This window comes from Cygnus atratus, chromosome 1, assembly GCF_013377495.2.
Source record: "Cygnus atratus isolate AKBS03 ecotype Queensland, Australia chromosome 1, CAtr_DNAZoo_HiC_assembly, whole genome shotgun sequence".
Classification (NCBI taxonomy): domain Eukaryota; kingdom Metazoa; phylum Chordata; class Aves; order Anseriformes; family Anatidae; genus Cygnus; species Cygnus atratus.
This window is the reverse complement of record NC_066362.1, coordinates 58,797,557-58,822,238: the sequence shown is the minus strand read 5'-3', so window position 1 is coordinate 58,822,238 and position 24,682 is coordinate 58,797,557. Positions and strand designations below refer to the sequence as shown.

The 24,682-nt window shown below is 42.4% G+C and overlaps 1 protein-coding gene across 1 annotated transcript in view; it reads left to right on the top strand.

Annotated features, from left to right (window-relative positions):
• STAB2 (stabilin 2) overlaps positions 1 to 24,682 on the top strand; it is an 86,504-nt gene that overhangs the window by 42,595 nt on the left and 19,227 nt on the right. The window contains exons 29-52 of the mRNA XM_050708224.1: positions 2,334 to 2,470; positions 2,826 to 2,940; positions 3,893 to 3,970; positions 4,149 to 4,241; positions 4,345 to 4,452; positions 6,856 to 6,987; positions 8,018 to 8,143; positions 9,535 to 9,591; positions 11,140 to 11,235; positions 11,757 to 11,952; positions 12,512 to 12,607; positions 13,558 to 13,603; positions 14,304 to 14,380; positions 15,901 to 16,026; positions 16,580 to 16,653; positions 18,554 to 18,625; positions 20,535 to 20,654; positions 21,022 to 21,069; positions 22,200 to 22,283; positions 22,362 to 22,508; positions 22,921 to 23,052; positions 23,387 to 23,446; positions 23,968 to 24,144; positions 24,224 to 24,313. Of these exons, the coding sequence (XP_050564181.1) occupies positions 2,334 to 2,470; positions 2,826 to 2,940; positions 3,893 to 3,970; positions 4,149 to 4,241; positions 4,345 to 4,452; positions 6,856 to 6,987; positions 8,018 to 8,143; positions 9,535 to 9,591; positions 11,140 to 11,235; positions 11,757 to 11,952; positions 12,512 to 12,607; positions 13,558 to 13,603; positions 14,304 to 14,380; positions 15,901 to 16,026; positions 16,580 to 16,653; positions 18,554 to 18,625; positions 20,535 to 20,654; positions 21,022 to 21,069; positions 22,200 to 22,283; positions 22,362 to 22,508; positions 22,921 to 23,052; positions 23,387 to 23,446; positions 23,968 to 24,144; positions 24,224 to 24,313 (2,487 nt within the window). The remainder of the gene's footprint in view (positions 1 to 2,333; positions 2,471 to 2,825; positions 2,941 to 3,892; positions 3,971 to 4,148; positions 4,242 to 4,344; positions 4,453 to 6,855; positions 6,988 to 8,017; positions 8,144 to 9,534; positions 9,592 to 11,139; positions 11,236 to 11,756; positions 11,953 to 12,511; positions 12,608 to 13,557; positions 13,604 to 14,303; positions 14,381 to 15,900; positions 16,027 to 16,579; positions 16,654 to 18,553; positions 18,626 to 20,534; positions 20,655 to 21,021; positions 21,070 to 22,199; positions 22,284 to 22,361; positions 22,509 to 22,920; positions 23,053 to 23,386; positions 23,447 to 23,967; positions 24,145 to 24,223; positions 24,314 to 24,682) is intronic.

The following is a 24,682-nucleotide window of genomic DNA, read 5'->3' as shown; positions in this document are numbered from 1 at the left end:
CCAAAGCAATATTCCCATTCTACAGCAGAGGCCTCAGCTCTGGATAGGTACTGAAGTGCCTCTCCCACCAGTCAAAGGGAAACTGATTAACTGGTCCTCGGTTTATGTCTGAAAACCAATTTCTGATCCCAAATCCAAGCAGGCAAGAAAGCTCTGCAAGCAGAAGAGTTAGTTACAAGCGCACTTTCTGAGGCAGGGGGCTACCCGGGCTATGACCTGTTCTGTACATAAATACTCCTTAGTCCAGAGGACAACAGCAGTGTACAAGCAGAGCCTGAATATGCCACAAGGCACGTTCAGGTCCTCCCATCTTTCCTCATGTAATAAAATTACAAGCAAGTGGAGAGGAAAGGCAATGCCTTACTGTCCCTATTTTTACTGAGCCCCACACTAGGAAAATGTGACTGTATAGCTGGTCAGTGTGCTGCTGCTGTAGCAAGCAAGAAGGAAAAAAAAAATCAAACCCTGTCTGAGTTTGACTTAGGTCCTGTAAAAAAAGAAGCAGATTAACTTGGTTGGCTTTAGATCAGGGAAGAAACACCAACTTAGATTACTGCTGACTTTATTTTCACATGCTACCACCTATTACTAGGGCAGTGGTAATATTAGAGGTCCTACCCCACTGAGGCTGGCATTAGTATGAATAAAGATCAAAACCAGTTTCTTCTATAGAGTTTAAAACCTAAATATAAGAATTGTATAGAAAGTACATGACAAAGTGAATGGAACAGTGATATATTAATAAATAGCACAAGAAACAGAAGTTATGGCATATTAGCTGCTTTCGTGCTTTTCAAACTTAGACTGCTCAGGGACCATTAAAGCATATGACTACAACAGGGACCTCAGGGAGCTACTTGAAAGCAAGGCCAGCGTGGCTAATTTAAATCAGTTATCTGCTTGGCCCTAGGCTCAGACTGTAGCACCAGCAGCTCTAAAGAGAGTGAAGCTAATGAAGCTAAAGAAATGAGCACAATAGGAAAGGCTGACCACCTGCTAATGAATGTGCTCTTTAGATAATGAAGCAGGAGAAAAAGAATCAGGGAGCAGATTCTGTATAATCTATAGAAACAGAGATGTGGAAATTTCTGCTATACTTCAAAGAAATAGTATTCCTTATATAACAGTAACTACAACCATGAGCAAGATAGGGAGGTATATCCATCTGTGTGTTTTTTAACTTCATACGTGAGCAGGAATGTGATGTTTACCACATTTCATAACCAAATATTTTTCTTGCTGGTCAGGAAGGATGAAAAAGGGAAGTCTGTTTCTATTTCTATATTTAAATATTTGGAAGGTGACAGTGATGCTAGCTAGAAAAAAAAAAAATCTTAGAGACAAAGCTCCCAGCTATTAGGAGGAGATAATTCCCTTCTTGACTTAAAAACCAGTATGCGTACTGAAGAAACATCAGAATAAGCCAGTTTTCAGGCAGCATACCAGCTGCAAAAAGGTAGAATGCAACCTCATATGGCTTCCTCAAGTTTTGCAGTATCAAAAATGGCAAGTTGTGGAGCCCGCAAAAAGTTTGGAGAACCTCATCTTCACCAAAACCACATTCAAGACTTCAGCTCTCCTTTTCCCCCTACCCCTCTCTCAAAAGAAAGAAAATCCACACAACTGGAAAAATCCTGTCCAGAGAAGAATCTTTCCATCTGTAAGGCAGACGCTGATATATGGGAGATGAATCAGTCCTTGCATACTACAGAGCCTACAACCCCCAGCTAAAATTAGAGCTGTCAGCAGCAAGCCCCACTGCGGTACTGGTGGGCATGGATGTCCCTTGGACATCTTAAAAAATCCCAGCCACGTTAAATAGTCTTACTTCAAATGTGAACATTGTGTTACGTGGGTTTCTTATTTCATGGATCGCAATGCTTCTATCTATTAAGTAGAGTGGAGTGCTCTGCAAGAGGAGGTTATTTGAAGCTATCAGTAACCAGTAGTACTTTGCAGACTGATTAATTAATTTTTTTTTTTTAAATTCAGGTAGATAAAATAGATTCCAGGAAACAGGCTAGCTTTTGTGGGAGTTGAGTTCTCTCATGTGTTTCATGATTAAGAAGAAAAAAAAAAAAAATCAATTCTGACCTAAACTTCCCTGTTGCCCTTTAAATGCTGGCAATCTATTATGTAAAATATAGGCACTCATTTACCATTTTTGTACAGCTCTAAGTACTTTTGTTCAAGTCATTGCTCTGTATAATAGTTTTTCCTTTCCAGGCCAGTCCCAAAACACGTCACATACCCCACCTTGCTAAAAAGTCACGAGTTGCTATTTATAGGTCTTCATTAAGATGAATTATTTTACCTACTTTGCTTTCATGCAGGAGGCTGAGATAAACTCAGTGTTGTCCACCACCTCAAATCTAACTGTCCTCGTGCCTTCTCTTCAAGCAATTGAAAACATGGATGAAGATGAGAAAGCTTTTTGGATGTCAAAGAGTAATATCCCAACTCTACTGAAGTACGTTGATGGTTAGGTTTTGTTTTTAATGAATTGCTTTTAATTCCAAACAAGTCTTTATTATATGAAGCCACTATGGCAAGACAGCTCTTACATTTTTAAGGGAGGGCCATGGGATATTCCTTCTAGTTACAGTGCTATAAATCTCTGTAGCAACTCCACTGAAAACAAAGACATTATTTGTATCATGCCAGAAATGTTTAAAGGTCAAGCTAAGATCAGAACATAGCTGAACTAGGCACTGTTCAAAATAATTCCTGCTTTAAACCGCAGTTTTAGACACACCAAATGTATTTATCTAGAAAAAGAAAAATGAGAAAATACAAAACCTTAAAATCCAGTTAATTTCCTTTAGGTATCATGTATTGACAGGAGCTTACAGCTTTGCTGATTTCCAGAATTTATCGTCCTCTGATACGCTGCCAACATCTCTACAGAGCAACTTCCTACACTTGTCTAAAGAAAATGGGGTGAGATGACCTGCAAACCACTGTGGTACCATACACCAGACCCTGACCGTCACTGCCACCAGCATTTTTGTGTAACAAAATCATACAGACATTATGTACCTGTATTTTAAAGACTATGTTACAAAATTAAAGGAACAGATCAATTACAGGGGGCCCTCTGGGAGGAACATTAACTTGGCTTTCCCCACAAATTTTCTCAGCTGAGATTTGTCAGCAGTATCATTTACTCCTAATGTCACAGTAGCTGCTGCAAACTCTGAACAGTTTCGTAGCAAAGCGAAAGCATAGTCCCTGCCCAGCACAGCCTGTGAACTAATTTAAGATAAAATGCATCAGGGAAACCCAATAATTTATTTTTGGAAACTGGGAAGGTAGGAGGAAGCGGTGGTGCTGCACACATGTCTGCATGTGCAACCCGATAGTCCCAAACCACACAAAGGTATTTTTAAAGGTAAATAGCTACATCTGAGAGCCCTTCCACCTCAGCTTTTTTATTTAGTGCTCCATGTTCTGAGGAGGATTTTCTGGAAATACATATGGCACATTTAAGCACATCAGCCCCATTACAGGAGGGAAGAGTTTTCCCCATTGAAGGAAAAACCATGAATGGGGTTCTTGAGGAATGCACAGACATGGGAGCGTGTGACAGCAGTGGTGCGGACGGGATTCCATCCTGCCATGGGCAGGGGTGAGTGCACCAGCCCTGAGTGACCACCCCAATGTTACCCCATGGCTTTGCTGTCCTGCACACGGGGAGTAGCACAGAGTCCCCACATCACCTCTTCTGCACATGTTTTCCTGAGGACAACCTGGCCTCTGGCCTGGCCTGGCACTAAGCAGGGCTGTGGTGGAGCCCCAGGCCAGCGTTTGGAAAGGTGTGGAAACCCACAGCCAGGAAGCTGCAGCCCCCACAGTGCCAAAGCAAACCCCCTCTCTTCTCCTCTCCTTTCAGAACCTCACTGTCGAGGGCGCTCACATCGTGGCTGGCGACATCGCATCCACAAACGGGATCATACATGTTATTGATAAGGTATATGGCCAGGCAGGGAGGATTTGTTCCTCTGCACCACAAGCAATGGAACATAGTCAACCGCTCTTGCAAAACATTACTTGTGTAGAACAATATTTTCTATTGCATCTGCTCCTGGCAGCTGCAACCATAGCACGTGAATGTGTATTGACATGGGATCTATCTGCTCTTTTTCCAGGTTCTGACTCCCCTCCGAAGCACTGTCATGCCAAGGCTGCTGGCCCGCCTGGAGCAAATGCCCGATTACTCCATTTTCAGGGGCTACATTATTGTAAGCTTTCACACCTTTTTAAGTGTAGAGGTTTGCATTTGAACTACTATCAGAATATCAGTGATCATCCTCTTTTGTTTGTTTTAAATGTGTTTCACAACAGCAATACGGCCTGGCAAACGAAATAGAAGCTGCAAACACATACACGGTGTTTGCTCCAAATAACGATGCCATAGAAAATTACCTAAGCAAAAAAAACGTTTCTACTCTGGTACGTATTACTCACAGGATATTTCTTAACAACTCAGTTTCTCATTTCAGTGTCAAGTGGATGAATTGAAAGGATACAGAAATAGGAAGAGGGATTAGTTTTCCAGGAATCCAGTAAGTTTGTTTTTACCACCAGAGGAGATGAGGAGGGGTGGATCCACATGTATTTTCCTGGCTTGCTAGAGGAGCCTAGCTGTTTGTTCTGGGTTTTGTCCTTCTCTAAAATAAAACAACTCCAATAATATCCAAGACATTTCATCACTAGACTTTTCCATCTTACACCCTAAAAGGAGATCAGTACAGGAATGACCAGGAATAACACTGAAATTAATTTCTTAGGTGAACAAGTCCAGTCCCCCATCGTCAGTGGCAACACCATCATTAATAATGCCCCAAAATATTCTGACTCTTTCTTAGAACTAGTGAGACATTTGTCCATGCTACTCCTGCTGGAACAGCATTCACAAGCCACTTCCTGCAAACCATTTCTAGTCCTATCTTACAAGCACTGCTGGCCAGTCCCAGGGTTCAGGGTTCAGAAAAATATCTGAAGTTTTCCTGGCTAGAAGAATTTCCTCTGGCAAACCCGTTGCTGCTGCCCTCTCCCAGCAGTCCACACCAGGCTCATGCCCGACCCCGCAACCAGCTCCTCATACCAGCACGGATGTGGCCATCCCACCTCTCCCATGCCAGCCTCTGGCCTCACTCCCAGAGCCAGTTTATATTATTTTGACAGCACACCTCTGGCCAGTTCATATTCCTTTATTCTGATGCCAGCACCATGCTTTAGCTGAAACAATTTCTGTTTCTCTGGCATTTATGCCTTGACATATTTACAAGGCCAAACGGCCTTCTCAGTCCTGTCAGTCTTCTCCCAGGTTATGCTGTTTCCTGGGTCATCCCATCTCCTTTCTTCACATTTGCTCCAGTTTGAAACTGCTTTACTGAATCCAAGTATCAAGAATCACCCCTTGCAGAGGAAGCTTCACTCATGACTTGCACAATGACATTAATACTTCCCTGCCCCTTCCATAAATACTCACACTGTGCACTCTCTCCCCACTTTCACGGTCTCCATTTACAGCCAGGAAGCTGAGGAACACAGAGTTCAAATGACTCATCCCAAGACATTTACCTCCAACCAGTAGACCCATGACAGCAGTCCTGATTGCTACCTCACCGGAAGAAATCACACATGATCAACCCAAATCTTCTCACATGACTTTTGAACACTATTTTAGTTAGTTTTAATAATATCCTCATTTCCACATCACTATAAGAAGCATCTATAATAAATCTTTGAGAGACACACATGTAGCTTTAAGGCATCAGTCCTGTTGGACTCGTGTTGCACACAAACGGAAATTATTTTCATTTTCACTGCTTACAAGTATGCTTCTTCCATCTTTCTTCCATGCTCCCAGCCTTGCCTGGTGTGGTGATTTGACAAAGAAAATCAGAAAGCAACAGGAAGATGAAGTCTGCCTAAGCCTCATTCTTTTTTGCAAAATACCTTGTGAAAACTTTCCTTCAGAGGGAAGAGCTCGGCACAGGGAAGATGCCATTTCTTGGCCTCTGAGGAAGCAAGGTTTTGTTCAGAGTGACTTCTCACTCTGTTGGTGATTAAACATAGAAATGAAGATGGATCAGAGTTAACTTTCCTTCAAAGCATACAAGTCAGCAGGATTAAACATTGGACATTGATGGAGGTCTATACCCTAGCAGTTAGCTCTATCCTAATTGCCACCTTCCTGCCTACCTGCAAATATTTCTTTGTCAAGCCTGTGGAAAACAAAACAGAATTGATCCCACCTATGAGATGTAGAGGCCACTACTTCACCCTGTGAGCAAAGCTAGGCAATGTCACAAATCTTGCAGCTTGGGGTTACTTCATGCTTTCACACACCTCTGAAGGAGCCAAAGAGCAAATAACAGTATGAATGTTCAAAACAAGGGGACAGTAGGCAATGGGATTAGCACAAACGTTCATTTAAAGGTTATTCAGGATTTGCCACAGGGAGAAGGAATGGGTAAGAAGATTATAAAAACATTCTTGAATGAGCAACTTTTGATATCAAATGTAAAGTTCAGCGTGTATCCTAAGAAAATCATCTGATTAACTTTTCAGTGCATCTGTCAGCCAGCCCTATGCACAGAGACACTGCCAGAAACAAACAAATCTTTGTCCCCATCAGTTCATTAGCCTTTTATCCCCCATGACCAGTAAAAGTTGCTTTATGACAGGAATGCAGACTCTGCACGGTAGAAAATATGAAATAACCTGACTGCTGGAGAAGCTTCTCCTTAAATTCAAGCGATTTTGCTCATACCCTTTGGGAAAAGTTTTCCAAAATAACTTTTCATGCTTTGTTATGTAACTCTGAATTTAATCGTGTGTTTGCAGGTTGAGGATCAAATCCGATATCACGTTGTGATAGATGAAAAGCTCCTGAAGAATGACCTGCACAATGGCATGCACAGGGAGACCATGCTCGGGTTCTCTTACCACATTGGGTTCTTCCTCCACAACAGCCAGGTACTGCTGTCCTCACTTTCTCGATTTCGTAGCAAGTAAGCAGCCAGAAAGAGCTGTGCACACCACGTCAGCTTCTGGGACTTAACAGCACAAAAGATGTCACTCAAATGGAATGCCTCTTTCAGACCTGCTTAATTCAAAGTCACCGTCGAAGGGGTCTTTGACTGGATTTGACTTCAATTATGCTCTTCACATTCATCATCGCTTCTTAGAAGCTACTGTGGTGGACATGCATCTCTAGCTGCCACAAGCTTGCATTATAAAGCAGTCATTAATCTGACTTCCAACAGCTATTAGAAACCTGCCTTCAATTATAACACATGAATTCTATTTTCTGTGGATTTACTCCACTTTCAGACCTAAGAGCTCAAAGCACTTGGCAACAAATATGAATTGCCTTTCAGCACCACTCATAGGAAAGCCAACCACAGAAAGATTAAGCAACCCACCCAATTCTGTGGCACGGCCAAGAAGGGAACTTAGTTGTCCTCCCTCTCTGTCTCAGAGCTTCCTCTGGGCACAGGCAAAGGAGAACAGGAAGCTCCTCAGCAAAACAATTTCAGCCCTGCTGCTTGCTCTGCAGAGCCTTGGAAAAAGCAGCTGCTCATGGGGCTGAGGAGGACATAAAGGGAGTGTGGGGGTAGCAGTGAGATGCTGGAAGCCGTCCTTGAAGGAACAGCTTCCAGGAGGTCTTCCCTGAAGCTCCCTCATTCCCCACCTCCCCAGCTTGACTTGTTTCAGACTCCTTCTTCAAACCCTTTACCTTTACACCCCACAGTGGAAAAAGCAGCTCTGCCAAATCCTGTTGCTACAGATCTTCAACAGGCTGCACCTCATCTCAGGCCTTCCAGTCCAGCAAAGCACTTAAATGCATCAACTGGGATGTGAGCAAGTGCTTGAATTTGACTGCACTCTTCAGTTTTCCTGAAGCAAGCCATAAGCACTGTTTTTTTCTTTCACCCACTACCACTCCTGTTACCATATAACTACAAAATATCTCTGCTGCTTTCTGATTGCATTTCTTTTGCAGCTGTTCATAAATGATGCACCTCTAAGTTATGCAAATGTTGCAACAGACAAAGGAATTATCCACGGATTGGGAAAAGTCCTGGAAATCAAGAAGAATAGATGTGATATTAATGATACTGTGATCACTGTAAGTGGTTCTGTTTGTATAGATGGTTGAAGGCCTATCAGAGGCCATAGTAAAACACAGCTAAAGCGTACAGGATACATGACACTATTTGCCAGAAAGGAGTGCATGCAGTTTCCACTAAGGATATTCCTACCAGAGTTTTGGCAACAGTAAAAACTGATTTGATTCTGCAGTCAGTATACTGACTATACCAACAGCCTGGATAATACAGAATACCACAAGAATAAGCCAATTCCTAAGTTTTAATTTTTCAGTAAATAATTATGCACTATGTTGATACATCTTCTCAGCCAGACCACTTATTTATAAAGTTGTTGGAGGTGGGGACAGTGTAAAATATTTATATTAAGGAAAAATGGGTTCTTTTCATTCCAGATACAGATTACTTCTGTATATACACATGAACTCCTTGTGCCCTCTGAGTAAAGCATTCTCCCCATTTTTTTTCCCTTTTTGCATATGAAATACAAATTGTTTTAAATTCCTATGAAGAATAAGATGCGGTTTCCTCAGACTGGCAGAGAAAGGTTTTCTTTGTCTTTTCTCATGAACAAGTGAAATAGGACAGCAAACCAGCAGCATACCTTCCTTTTCATGGAGCATACAACAGGCTAGACAGGGCAGACAAAGTGAGACTTGTGCTTTATCTAAGGCGTATTTTACAGGTTTATGAACTTCTGTAGACTAATACTTTTCCTTGGAATACAACCCCATATTTTATTATATTTCACTTCTGGCTTTTCCTCATCTTTGCTCAGTTGGGCACTAGGCACAGTCCTTTGCTTTCTCATGGAAAATTATCTTCCCTGCTATGTTTTAAATGCAGCAACATACTTAAACATATTTAAGCCTTTCTACAAGTAAGCACAGATTTAGCTAATAGAAATAATATTAAACATTGTATATCAGCAATATACCATATACCTAGGGGGTTTGCAGGACCTGACCTTACAGGTGTGAATAATTCTAGGTTATATCTGCATACACACATAGCATAGGACCACATGAGATTTCTCTAAACTGCCATTGCCCTTGTGCCACAAGTGCCACATATCCAAGCCTAAGATTTGCTTCATATTGTGATTTCAGTGGGTAGGTCTTTGGAAAGCATCACCTTAGAAGAGCATAGCATAACCAAAAGAGCTTTCCCTCTCCTTTCTGTGGGAGGCTTCCTGTGAGCAACCCCTACAGATCAGCTGGTGAGGATGTTCTTCTTTATTGAGCAGTCCAGCTACTCTCACCACCTTTAACAAAGGGTTTATCTTGACTGTGCACCTCCTGACTCACCTTGGAGCTGGGGAAATATAACAGGAAATTATGCATTCTTCTATTAAATAAGCTGTCTGTAGCTCTACACAGTCTTTGTTAACTACCTTCTATTTGCGTTTAAGGAAAAGTGCAGAATTTGTTCACAGCCATCAAGTTGTCCCCCAGGAACAAAAGAAATAGTAAGTACTTTATCATCAGTACTATTATATTTTTTTAATCAAAACTGAGCATAGATGCATTCAATCCTGGTTTTGTTTGCTTTATACGATTGCCTCAGTTTCAACAAGTCATCATGGTTACTTTGGCCTGCTACATACTTTACTCACAATCAGCAAACTCAATCCACTCTTGATCTAAACCACCCTGGAAGCAAGGGAGCAGACTCAAGAGCAGCTTAAAAACAGTTTTATCTTGAAAGACTAGTTTCTAGTTTACACTGGGGCACCTGAAGAATCCTTTAACTGCAAAGGTTAGCTCCACCATGTAAAACTATGAGGGAGCTGAGCATGGTCCAGAGTGTTTGCTACAGCAGTAGCTTCTACCCTTCTGACAGAGAGTACAGAAGGGCAGTCAGTCTGAACCCAGCATCATGCCATGTGTTACAAACATACAGAGACCTGGAGGGTTTAAAGACTTCAGGTGCCCAGGTCCCACACATGGGAACTGTGGATATTTAGCAGGCCCTTGTCAACCACAGGGAAACCTAGAGCCTCTTTGTGTCTGAATTTCATAGAATCATAGAATGGCCTGGGTTGAAAAAGACCTTAAAGATCATCTAGTTTCAACCCCCCTGCTCTGGGCAGGGTTGCCAACCACTAGAGCAGGCTGCCCAGAGCCACATCCAGCCTGGCCTTGAATGCCTCCAGTGATGGGGCATCCACAACCTCTCTGGGCAACCTGTTCCAGTGCCTCACCACCATCTGAGTGAAAAACTTTCTCCTAATTTCTAGCTTAAATCTCCCGTCTTATTTCAAAACCATTCCCTCTTGTCGTATCACTATCAACACATGTAAACAGGCATTGCCCCTCCCATTTATACTCTCCCTTCAAGTACTGGAAGGCTGCAATGAGTACTTTGGGAAAGCCCCTCTGTTGGGATTATATAAACATATTTTCCTTTATACTTTATACTTTTTCTTTTTTCTTTTTATTAGACTAATTGTGTCAGTAATAGGATTCCAAAAGAGATCAAGTCCCATACACCCAATTAAACTTAAATGGCAAAGCCCTACCAAAGTACTCATGAGTAAAACTCAAACATGTTAGCATTTAATTAATAACGAGCAGCTGGATGCTTATCTCAATCTCCTAACAAGCGTACAGCCAGACTGGTACATCTTCTCCTGAAAACAAACTTCCCCTACTGTTTCCAGACCTGGAAGATAACGTATTAATAGCTGTTTTTGCAGTATTTTGACACTTGGTTTTCCAAAAGAGAACTGGGAAAAACAGGAAATGTTGCAGAAAGAAAGTTTGCACAGAAACTTATTCTGAGCAGAGGCAATATTAGACATCTTTGCCACAGGGCACTTAGTTAAATTGAACATATATTCTCCAGCAAAAATCATTTTAGCTAACTCATTTTTATTGCTACAAGTATTTCCTTAGCTTTCATTGCAAATGTATGAGTCAGCGACAGCATACATAATGTCAAATTTTTTAAAACATTTGAAAGTCGCTGATCAATATTACACAGAAGTGCAGCTGTTTCTCCAATGTTTGCCCAGGCAGGGGAGAAGAAATACTGTGTCTTCTCGGAAAGCAACATGAGGATGTACACCGTCCAGATCGGATGCCAGCCAAAGTGCGCTAAAACTGTCATTGTGAGTACACCGTTCCTGTCACAGGAAAGCCAGAAATCCCCATCCTGAAACTTCAACCTCCTCATAACTGTCTCTAAACACACGCACAGCACGTCCAGGTGGTCCCTAATGGCTGTACACAGAGGTCTTGTATTTGTCTGGGGACTGGATACAGCAGAGGTCAGAAGGCTAAATGCTGCTGATGGCTGGAGCAGGGGAAGGAGTGGGATGCAGAGGGAGTTTGGGAAGGGTAACACCATGTTTGTCCCTAGCAATTCCTCCACCTTTCCCTGGGGTGGCAGAGGACACCCACATCCCAACAAGGACTTGGGGTGGCAGCCTGAGCCCAGGCACAGTAAAGAGCAAGGCCACAGACAGCAGAGCTCAAGCACTGCTAAAAATCCACACCTACAGCTCCCTCCACCCAGCAGCAGTCCCAAGAGACAATGCCCGGTGGCCACGTGCATACAGCCATGCCTGGAGGGGCCAGGGTCCCCTCTGCCCTGATGCTGACCTTCAGCATGGTGTTTCTCTGCCTGCAGACCAGGGAGTGCTGTGCTGGCTTCTTCGGGCCGCAGTGCCAGCCCTGCCCTGGGAAGGCTGGGAGCGCCTGCTTCGGCAATGGTGTCTGCATGGACGGCATCAACGGCACTGGCACCTGCCAGTGCGGAGCGGGGTTTGTCGGCACAGCCTGCGAGAGCTGCAGCGAGGGCAAGTACGGCCGCAACTGCGATCAAGGTACCAAGCGCCCCGAGCCACACTTGTGAGGGGTGTGAAGAGAGGGTGATGAGGACTGAAGGGAAATGATGAGGCCTGCAAGATGCAAAAGGAAGTCACTGTGGTTAGCGACCTACATGGCCAGCTTTAAAAATAAGGTGTTTTCCCTCAGGTTTTCAGCTGACCTGGGGGAAGTGCCATGTTAAGTCTCCAAGGGGAAGGTGAAACCTCCTGAGTCCTTCTAGCTGCATTCACTCTATATCCTGGAAACCGACATTGCTTTCAAGATAATAGGCCAGTCCTAGAAATATCACTAACTCCTTTTCTTTCCCTGTTATGGCATTTTCTCACTATTTTCTTGATAGAGAAGACCTTACTTAAAGACAGCGCCTCCTACACTGGCTCTTTGCAGGCTTAGAGTGGCATCCAGCATGAATAACCCTCTTTAACACTGCTTTTTCACCAATGGTTCCCATTAAAACACAGTTTCAGTCCCTGTATTTGGGAACAGAGGAAAAATAAGAAAAATTTGAAGTTAGATGCATTCTAAACGCTGGTTTCCTCCCATCTCCCCCCACAGTGTGTGCATGCGTCCATGGGAAATGCAGCAGCGGGATCAATGGGGATGGCTCCTGTGAATGTGATGTCGGCTGGAGGGGAGTGACATGCGAGAGCGGTGAGTGCCCCTCCTTTGTCTTCTGGGGAAAGCAGCGAGCATTTCAGGAAAGGACAGAACTGCAGCAGTGACCAGAGCCCAGTGTCAGGTGTCCAAGTGACCAGAGCCCAGATATCCAGCAACTTCCCATAGGCCCGTGCTCAAGGAATTAATCACTGTACTAATAGCAAGTCAGCTGCTCATGAGACTTAAATGCCTTACTTAGCTAATTCTCTAGCTGTGACACCCTGTAGCTGTCCCAGAAGAACATCCTGTTTATTAAGGCTGTGTATTTTGCACAGCAGAGTTAGCTAGCACATTCTAATCCTCAGGTCCTCCTTCCAAGAGTTTTGATAAGTTGATATAGCTATACAACACTGGGTATTAAATTATGCTCTTGTTAATGCAATAAAAATTAACTAGCAAATAAATCAGTTTGTCTTGATTTAATACAGCTCCTATACCCAATTAAATTACATTTAGACATAATTGAAATGTATTAAATATCTATTTTAGAAATCTGTATAATAAATTTTATAAATGCATTAATAATAGCATTCAATATCTATTGTAAATTCGCTCAGGACAAAAACAGTAATGAAAAGAACTTTATAGCTAATGCTGACAGAATTTCAGTGGAATTTGAGCAACTTTCAGTTCCTTTGGGAACCCTAAACTTACATAATTAAGCTAACTATGCACAAGACTCACCAGAGTAAAGATAAATGACAACAGGTAAAGTGTTTTCCTGACAACATGCTGACATGCCTTTTCTTCAACACCACGTTTAAATGGTACCCGCTGATCTGTAGAGAGAGTCATTTAGCCAGAGGGAAGGCCTGCTTCCTTGTAAGCAAGTGATTGCCTGGTGCAGGAGCCAGAGCTCTGCATGGTGGTCATGTAAAAGTAGCAAACTAGAAGGATATTGACTTGAAAAGCTCTGATTCCTGTTTCTTTTTTTTTTCTTGCAGAAATCAAGGATGATGCATGTAACACCTCATGCCATACTAGTGCTAAGTATGTATAAAGACTACTTTTTTGGATGAGGGAGGAGAAAAAGGGGATCTCTTGCAAAAGTATGGCCTCGCTTGCTCTTTTTGAAGACTTCTCAGCAACACAGATAACACTCTTGCTTTTCACCTCAGAGATAAGGGGCAACGTTAATATAATATATTCAGCGATGAGGCTGAAATGTTCAAAAATATCAGCGTTAAAAGGGGAAACAATTGAGATTTAGGGGGCAAAGGGAGGTAAGACATCCCAACACACAGTAAAGAAAGACATTTAAACCCACACTTGCATACAGAAGGCTAAACTGTACCCCCCTGCACTTCTCCCCCTTAAAAAAAAAAAAAAAAACACCTTGAACCTGGGGTACTCAGACACCCAACTACCACCCCATGAATATCCATTCTGCTGTATAAGTTGAGTGTACACAAACAAAAATTTGTGCAGTTTTTGGGTGAGCAGGATTTTCTGAGGTTCTGCATGAGAAAATAGGACAGCTGATAGCCAAAACATGCATATTTAACACTTAAAATAACATATCTAAAACACTTTCAGAGAGCTTGGTCTGGCTAAGTTCATTTTTATGGTTCTTACTGCAACATACTATGTGGTTAAACACTTCTTTATCTCTGTGCAACTTTACCTTTGGAACAGTGCAGAGCAAAAGACCTGACTTTTTAATGTCACCTGCCTCTTTTCATGTGTCTAGTTGCCTTCTCCTATCGAACGGGACTGCCTATTGCAAGTGTGCAGCTGGGTTCACAGGGAATGGGACATTCTGCACAGGCAAGTGGACTTTGTCTCCCTGTTGAAAAAGAGTGCCTGAAATGCACTGTGATCACAATGAAATAGTGGAGCTGGTGAGAGATGAGCACTCCCCTATGCACCAGTGAAAAACAGGAATTGCTGCCAGTTTGCTCAAAATGACTGAAAGTGCAACAGGTGCAGATTCATAGCAAACAAAGGGATCAAAACCTTCAAGTTGTGGGGCATTGTGCTAAGGGAGGCCAGAGAAGAGGGAACATACTGTGCACAACCCAGGCCCCATTGTTTGCAGAGTAATGAAACCTGGATTATGACTTTTACTCCTTTTCCAACAAAGCCCAGCAAACAGAGACCAATTCAGGGTACAATAGCACTTCCAGCTATTGAGAGCCGTATACCCCTGCCATTTCCTCAGCCTTTTGAACTTGCACAGATTTCTGGGGTGATAAAATTGACTTCTGGAGCAGGGAGATCTGAGACACCCTCAGAAAAGGGCAACAGCAGCTTATCCTAGCTGTCCCTCCAAGAGCCTCGGATATCCAGATTTATGAAGTAGACTGTTTCCAACTACAGTGGCTGTAATGTTACAGTTTCTTTACCTAATCCGTAACTGATTAAAATCCTAATGCTCTTAGGAACAGAAGCATATCTGCCTGACAATGGCTGGCAGGGGCCTAATCAAAGACCTTAACACTCTTAAACTCTGGATGCTTTGATTTTTTCTTCTGGCACAAATTACCCAAGGCCATTTTAATGTACCAGTGTGAAATCTCCCATGCACAGGGGGATGTAGGTCACCCTATAGGGGCTCTGTGCTCGCCCATAGACACCTGCAGAAGGATTCCCAGGCAAACACCTACAGAAGTCATCTCCCCAGGCTGGCTGTTAGAGCTGCTGGAACAGCCATTTGAGGCAAAAACTAAAGTAATGTTTGAGCTAGTTTGATTCACAGTGGAGATCAGAAGAGGCCCCCTCCCTGCTTTCTAGGTAGCCAGGCAAGATCATTTTGTGAACCTCTGACTCATCCAGGGCTGCAGAAAAGCACAAGCTTCCATCTGAGTAAAAACCAGGATTTTTCCCTCACAGGAGGGCTGGGTGGTATTAGAGTCAAGACCTCCTATTAGAGTCAAGACCTCCTGCAAGAAAAGGCCATTTGATCTGTGTGCAGAAAAGGACACGCTAAGGAAAAGCTCCAAAAGCCTGTTTAATCTAGAAAAGAGTACAAAGGGCCCTTTTTTTGTTGGAATGTGCAGAATCATGAAGTGGGAAGTTACCAAAAAGCAGTCCTGGATGAATTCTTGTCTTCCAGACCAGACACATTTCCCTCACACGCTTTCCCTCTTGCAGTAAGAGATAATAAAAAATAAATAAATAAATAAATAAATAAAAGATAATAAATAGCTAGCACTAATGATATCTATGACCTCCTAAATGAGAAACATTCAGAAGTTGTCAACAAATCCCTTTAGGAGTTTGAGACAACTATCTGAAAGAAGCTATATAAGCATATTGGTTTAAACTGAGTTGTCACCTCTGTTCAGCTATTGATGCTTGCGAGACCAGCAATGGTGGCTGTTCGGACAAAGCAGAGTGCAAAAAAACAACGCCTGGAAATAGAGTGTGCATCTGCAATTCTGGGTACACTGGAGACGGACTAGTCTGCATCGGTAAGCATTCCCAATGTCTCATATATCACCAGGAGGGAAATTACAGGAGTGAACTTTCCTGTACATGGAAGGAGATCCGTGTTCTGCTATGATCCTGAGTGCAGTTTCCTGGTACTAGAGACCTTGGTGCCAAAGGCACCTCAACAGTCTTTCTTGCAGCACCACGTGGTTAATACTACTTGACAAACCTTGTCATCCAAAGCAGCGCAGTGTGACACCAAAATTAATAAAGATCTACCTCTCAGCAAAGATAGCCCCATCACTAGCAGGTTCATGCGCTCATGTTCCTCTGACCATTGCAGACTTAAAGACTTTGAGAGACTGCTGTACCATACCTCTCCCCAGGTATGGTTTTAAAAATGCTGACAGCAATGTTTTAGCTTTTACCAAGGCAACTACAAGGGCCAGACTGATAATAACTAAATCAAATGACTTTCATTGATTCACAGCTGTCCAAAATCTGCATTCCTAGCATGCTTAACTTAAGATTCACCCTTCTTGGGTTTTCAGAAGTCACTCATTTTTATTTTTTGCGACTGTTTGTTTTACAAAGAAATAAACCCCTGTCTGGAGAACAATGGTGGATGTGACAGAAATGCAGAATGCACCCAGACTGGACCCAATCAAGTGAGTACTTTGTCAGCACAGATAAATAAGACTGGCCAACTGCTTACAGCTTGGGGTGGGGAGGAATATTCCCATCTCAACTTTGTTTTTAAATGGAAAACTGTGTTTCGTACTAAAAATTCTAAAAAGTGTATGCTTCCCTCAAAAAATGTATTTGAGGGGGAATCTGCACAAACATGAAAAATTGGATGTCATTGAGAGAAATTACATTCTATGATTCTATGAAATCCAAAACTGCAGAGGAAAGCAATATTATGCTATTTCAAACAATTGTTTTTCCCCCTTGGGAGGTTTTCATGTGAAAACCTGTTAGTTTCAAAGTATTGCTAGACGTTTCTTTTTACTATTATGGAATTTTTCCATGGACAGTTTCTATTTCAGACTAGCCCTTTTCCCAACATAACTCAAGCGTAACACAAAGAAACAAAAGAGACTGAATCACAATTCTGCTACAACGGTTACAAAATGCCAGCACCTCCTCTTCCAGTGTTCTACAACTCCCATGCAGAAATACAGAGTATTCTCCAAAGAAAGAAGTGCAAAAGGGCTAAGGGGAAAAGGGTTAACAAGAAACAAATTGGCCCAGGCAATCAACTGACAGATTAGTGTTTCTATTTTTATACCAGATCCATAAGAAGCTGAATTCCCCGAATGCAGCACTTCCTTGTCATCCCTCTACAGTTTCATATTGGTTAGTGAAGGACTGTAATCCTCCAGGAGGCACTGTACAGCCGTATTTATTTGGGAACAATGCAGAAAACAGATCAGGAGTCAGAAGCCAGCTCCTGCCTTCCACTTGTCTAAGGACAGGAGGGGCAATAATCCCCATAAGCCCTTTTAGCCTGTACTGATCAATTAACTCTTTCCTTTGACTGTCATTAGCAAGTGAGCACATTTCTGATGGGAACACAGAACCAGTTACTCGTTCCCTGGCCCTCTGAACAAGACAACAAAGAGCTATTTTCTTCCCCAAACCCTCACTGGTAATAGAAGTAGTGGCTACAATATAAGTATTTATCCTTCCTTACCCATGGGAATAGAGTTAACATGGGAGCAGTAATAACCTCTGCTACAAAATCCCATCCCTGCAGAGCCAAGCCTGTAAAGGCCAGAAAACATTTTGCTTTCTGTAGGAGTTTCAGCTGTTCAGATACATAAAATTCTGCTATTACACTGCCTAGCACATTTTTCTCTGATACAGAAAACTCCTTGCAAATTCAATCTCCTACATATTAAATGTGCATTCTAAAATGAGGGCATCAAGCAGTGAATTGGAGAGAAGTCATTTATTTGCAGCCATGTCACAGTTATCACAAAAATGAAAAACTAACTGCAAACCAGAGCAATCTTGACATAAACATCAAATACGTTGCCACCAAGCGCAAAGCTATCAGTAACATCAGGACACAATCCCAAATGTGTTTTGCAGATATGTTTCATCTCTTAAAAAAAAAAAGACAGAGAAAGAAAGAAATACCAATTTACAGAGATAAAATGGGGGAAATGAATTAGGATTTTAGCCTGTTTAGTGACAAGATGACTATCTGCAGATGTCCAAAGGGTCATTTCAAGTGACCAGAACAGCAGAGGTGAGACAGAGAGACGGACAGGCAGGGAAGGGGCACATAGGGTCTCTTGGAAATTGTTATTTCCCAGTTTCAGTCTATGGTTTCTCAAGCTGGCTAAGAAGCATCAGCAGAAGAGATGAAGTACTTTTAGCTTAATAAAGTTTAAATCATCTCACTAAGAAATGGGATTCTGAGTTCCTCCCATTTACCAGAAGCATTAACTTGGTTGGGGGGGGGGGGGAGGAGGAGGTAAATTAAATTAAATATAAATGTGCTGAAAAAAAAATCAAACACCTTTCCCTATATGCATGTTTCCTATTTTTCCTCTGTAGGCAGTATGCAATTGCTTGAAGGGATACTCTGGAAATGGCAAAAGATGCACATACATCAGCCTGTGTTCACAAGTAAGTATCACTTTAAGGAGAGTACAGTCTTGTGATAACCATTACCCTCTGGGGTTTGGTATGCATTCAGAACTAAGTCAGATAGGTAGATCACTCCTTCTATGCCCAAAAAACACTTAGATTAGTATCTAGTTTTCAAACATGTTTAGTTCAGTTCTTGCTTTAGTGCTGTTACTATATTGGAAACTATGCAGTAAGGACTTTTCCTGGACCACAGCCTGGACACAATACAAGGGCCTGGACTCATCACAGAGTCCCGAAAACAACTTGAAATCAGATCTAGAGAAACAGACCCTGGTCTGTAATGGTAAATTGTAAGTCACATCTCCTAAGCACATTTTTTGTTACTGATAATTCAAATAAAAAGCCACTATATCTAAATGTGTGTTCGCGACCCAAAGGGCTAAGCAACGTTTTAGTTAGTATGAGGGAAGAAAAAATGCAGTTTCTTGGCAAAACAGTTAAAGAGCATTGGACAAATGATAAGAGACAGAAGCGTGAACTATAACTTGTTAACTATAATGACAAAAAAAAAAAAAAAAAAAGAAGTTCGGGCGTCAGTTCTAGCTGTTCTAGGAGCCAGGTGACTGGGAACCAAAGAAAAGAACCTATGATAGGTCCAAACCACCATGTATTTTTAATATTCTCCTGTCACTAAGCCCACTAGTGTGATTTGGGACCATATCTGGGCAGCCTGATCAAGAGGAATGACCAAGAGTCCAACACATCACCTTCTCAGGCTGAAATATTTATAGCCAAATCAGAGCAGCAAGTCCTCACCCTTGCTGGGTCATTACCAGTGAAATCCATTTTAGGGCAAACAATTGGAGGCCTGGGCATGACTGGAGTAGACAATTCCAGTGGAGGTCCCAGGCCACACTCTCACCTGGAGCAAAGCTCCCATGGAGCAAGTGAAAAGCCAGAGCCCCACAGCCCGACATGCATCCCTGTAGATGCATCATACAGTGCATAACAACACTGCAAGCTGCAGCAGAGGCAGGTTACTGAACCATGACAGAGGACACAGGGTGGTAGGTGGGTGGGGAGATTAAAACTTTTCTTCATCAGAAGGTCAAAAGAAAAAAGAATTCTCCATGCAAATCATTTCTCTTCTTTGCCTCCCCAACTCCACAAGTTGCAACCGAGGTTTTCCCATGACATTCCCCATCCCGACCTTCATCTGTCACTGCAGACTGAGAATTAGCCACATCCGTTTCACACAGTCACTGCTAACCACGTGTTCATGAGCAATGTGGTGCTCTGCACCAGCCTATTTGCTCTGCTTCTTGGCAGGCTGCAGCAGGGATATATCTACTCTCCCATACTCATTAATCCTTTGTGCTCAGAGCACAGTGACAATAATTCTCATCGTCCCTGACTGGCCTGTCAGCAGACTTTCTCTAACCTTGAAAGGTTGCTGAGACGAAAGAGCAAGGGCAAAGTCAGAAGCTGAAGGAAGAATAGCTCAAAATTATGAGCCACTGTTTCCTATGCTTTTTCTTTTTCCTGTGCCATGTTCTGGCTATTTTGCTTCCACCTGGCTAATTATGCCATAAAAAGAAAAAAAAAAAAAGAGCCTTAAAATGTTACCATCAGACTAGAAATTAATCTGTCTTCAACATAGCCAAACCTCTGTGCAGCAAAGCCTCATAAAAAGCTATAATAAACCCAAAGGAGTTTCTGCTCCTACTCAGGGCCCATAGTAAAGGATCCCTGAGATAAGCATCACTGGGAAGGACACCACAAAACAAGCACGTAGAAAGAAAACAAGACAACTTTCTCAATTTTTCCTGATTTGCTCTCAAGTTCAGTCCTCTTAAGCTATATACGTGCAAAAAAAATGTGATGACCTAGAATTGTTTTATTACACCTGGAAATGAAGGAATATTTTAAATTTTGGTCTTACCAGAATAATGGAGGCTGCAGTGAGTTTGCCATCTGTAATGACACCGAGCTAACAGAAAGAACCTGCACCTGCAGACGTAACTATGTTGGAGATGGATTTAAATGCCGAGGCAATATCTACCAGGTAAAGCATTGTATATGTCTGCTTGTTGTTTTTCAGATAGCTATTTCATACAACAGCTGTCTCTTGAAGACATGCCTATTTTTTCTTGGATGCCTTGGTAAATCTAGCCCACAGTTTGCAGTTTGTAGAAAACAACTACACTGATGGACAGTTGTTATGACTGCAGTACTAGCACATTAATACTGGTATTTTTAAGTTTCAAAGAAGCCTGTTAATTCATAGAGCAAGGTAAGATAAAACAAGAGCGATGGGAAGCATTCACTCTAAGCCAAAATTTCCTTCTTTTTCAAGTGCTGCATTTGGTAGGATTCTATAGATGTTGCTCCAGATTTGCAGCACTGTTACAAAGTCTTGTTCTTGGTTGTAGGAACTTCTCAGGGACTCCAACACATCTAGGTTTTATTTTCACTTAGAGGTAAGAAAAGGTTTTTTTGTTTGTTTGTTTTTTGCATTGAGGGTGTGGAGGGGGGGTGGGAACAGGCAAGGATCTGTTGTGTACCAACACCCTTCAACATAATCAGGACCGGATTTGGATCACCAGTCCCAATCGTCAGTCACTAATACCAGAGATGCTCCAATTTAAACTATTAACTGCTATTAAAAACTTCTAGAGAATTAATAATTAAGAAAATTAGGGGAACGTAAGACCTCTAGACCAGGCATAAAATTGAAGCATTTACCTGTTGGTCTGAGATCTTCCAGCACTTGTCTGAATTCTGAGGTGAGCAAATATCAATTTTCTACCACCACTGTTGCATTTCCAGTTTGCTACACCATTTCCCGTTCTCCTTCTGAAACATCACAGGATGTTGATGTGCTTTGCTGATGTGCATTGCCAGTTGTTGCTGTTTTCCAGAGAACAGCAGCAGAAATTACCTGCTTACCCATGAGGCTCAGAACAGAATAAATCTATGTATTGGCTTACTAGTCAAAGACGTAGTTTAACTTTGATTCTGCTACCATAGTAGATGAATGAATTTGTCTCACCTTAGCGGAGCTCTCTGCTTATTTCAGATTACCAGTGGTTATTGCAATGTGCCTACAATACTCCAGGTCCATTTGTATCACTAGCAGTAATTAATTTATGCCTAGGTATGAGCAACCATGTATCAGCTAAATGCATACACAAACACATTCAAACATCCATTTTTAGACCTCTCAAGATTAACGGATTTATTCAGTCTCCTTGCCCAGAAGGAAATAGCCCCCTTCATCATCCCTACACTTAGCATTGATTGAGAGCTTTCCCTCTTGTTGTCCTGTTCATTATTGTAGAGGAAACAGGCTAAGCTATAAAACAAAAGAATGAACAAAAGAGATAAAAAAAATATCAGTTTTATGCACAGTGGTTGCAGGCGGGGATGAGAAGGAAAGCCCACACCATAGAAAGAAGTTTCTCTCCCCCTCACATTGCAGTGATGGAGCTGAGCGTGTGGCAGCAAGAGGGCTGTGGGCACCACCTCCCACACAGTGGGGTTGCCCTGGCTCCACATGAGCTATGTGTACTAACGACTGTGTTCTGCTTTGTCCTTTTAAATCTGGCAGGCCTTGTCTATCAGAGATATTGCTGGCCCAGGCCCTTTCACTCTGTTTGTGCCTCACACAGACGTATTAAACAGCAACCCACAAGTAAGAAAGAAGGCTGGGAGTTTTCGGATTGAGACACCTTGCTCAGCTGCATCTCAACTCCTCTGCTCTCTGTTGCAGGTGAGGGACTGGCTCGCCAAAGGGGAGATGGCACAAATCCTTCGGTACCACATGGTGGGCTGTGCCAGCCTGCTGTATAGCAACCTGAAGACAGTCAGGAACGTCACCTCTCTGCATGGGGACCAAATACAGATCACCTATTCTCAGGTAACAGGGTGAGGAAAAGGTAAGGGTCTGAATAATAAAACTGTCTGCTCTCATTTAACGTTTTTAAAAACTGTAATGTTCCTTTTCCTCCTCTGATGCATAAAAATAAATAGTATTAAAAAATTAAAAATTGTCCATTCAGGCAAAATATTCAGTACTTACCTGCTACGTTAAGACTGGAGTTGTACCATCCTTGCTTTGATGCGAGTTGTCTTACCCTCCAGCTCTGGTTTGTTTGTGTTCTCTAAAAAAACCTCTCTCTCTTATCATGTTTGTAAAACCAAGAAGTAATTTATTAAAACAGAAGCTACTACTTGTTTCCAAGAAAGGAGGGTCACTCTATAAAAGAAATATGGCATAAGCCTCACTGTCCAACAAGGTTCCACAGGAAACATCTTTGTTGCCTTTTCAGAATTCAGTGTATTTGAACAATAAAGCTGAAATTATATTCAGTGATGCTGTTGGCACAAATGGCGTGATTCATATCATAAACCAAATCCTGGTCCCATCACGTATTCAGGATTTCCCCCCAGGTCCTAAGAAGGTGAGTGCAGCTTTTTGCCATTCTCATCTCAGGGGCTTTTATATCTAGCTGTAACTCTAGTTATCATGCAAGTCATAAAAAAGCAGCATTGCTAAGACAACCTTATTTGTCAATGTCAAGTTATTTTTATATAAGTTTAACATTATATTTAAAATTCCTCTTATACTGTTCTTAGCATAAATATAATTCCTGAGTAAATTCCACATGAGGCTTTTACAATGGCTTTGATTTCGTAACAAAAAGCTTACAGGGGAAAGCAAGCTAATATCTACTTTTAAAATATACGTATGATGTATTTATTAGACAAATCTCCTGACTATTCCTTTCTTTGTAGGAAAGCCTAAAAATGGTTGCAGCCAAACACGGGTACATCCTATTCAGCAATTTGCTAGAGGTAAGTGGACAAGAGTCAGCAGCTATCAGGCACAGGTTTTAAACAAATACAAGCAACAACAACAAAAAAGCACAGACAGGATGCACAATATCACTAGCAGGATGGTGCTCAGTGGAGCCAAAGGACTCACAACAAGGTACGTGACACCCCCAGTCACCACCTGGCTCCCTCCAACAGACATGGGGGAGATGTCAAGCAGATCCACCGCCAGGTTTCCCCTTCCAGCCCAGCTCTGTCCTACCATGGCAAATTACGTGGCCAAGGTTTGGCCCAAGTATGACTTTAAGCCCAAAGCTAGGCCTGCAACATGATTATTGGTGGGCAGATGAAATGCTTCTGGGTCATTTAACTCAGCTTGGGCAGCTCAACTGTGTTTTTTAAAGTCATGACATTTGCAAGCTGGTGACCAGGCAGCCCACGTGGCCACTGCATCCCAGTTATGCTAGCATTCACCTCCTAAGGTCGATATCCTTTTAGAGGGAGCATTAATCTCATACACATAGAATTTTGGCATGTTGCAGAAAAACAACCTGCTTGGGCTGATCAACGATCCCATTCACAAACCCGTCACGCTATTCTGGCCCACGGACACAGCTATCCGTGGGCTGCCGCAGGAACAGCAGGATTTCCTCTTCAAGAAATCCAACACGGACAAACTGGTGCAGTACCTCAAATTCCACATCGTCCGTGACGCTGAGGTAAGATCCATGCTTTTTTAAGACTATTGCCAAGGCAAAGACAGGGAAGCCTGGACATGCACATCTCCCATGTTTCCAGGTTTTGGCCTACCAACTCCCTCGCTCCACCTCACTGAAGACCCTGCAGGGCTCCAACCTCAGCATTAGCTGTGGAGATAACAGGGAGATTGTAAGTATTTTCCGTGCCAGCACCTCTACCCCTTACCTCTGCCATTAGATTCACTCATGCAGACCCCCCTGTGCCTGTGCACAGTCCATAGAAAGGATCAGTAACATCAAAACTTAATTTCTCCTTGCCTGTCCATGCCAATAGCCACAAAACTGCAGCAGCCACCCCAACCCATTCAACAGGCTAGATGGTTTGCAAGATTTTTTGGAGTTGTCATATTCTCTCTTGTAAGATGCTATTTGTTCAAAACAGCTCTCAGTTACCTCAAAAGACAAATACCATCACATTAACTTCTCCTACAATGAAATACACAATGAAAACCAACTAGGACAAACCTGGCTTTGGCAGAAGCCTCATGGATACAGCATC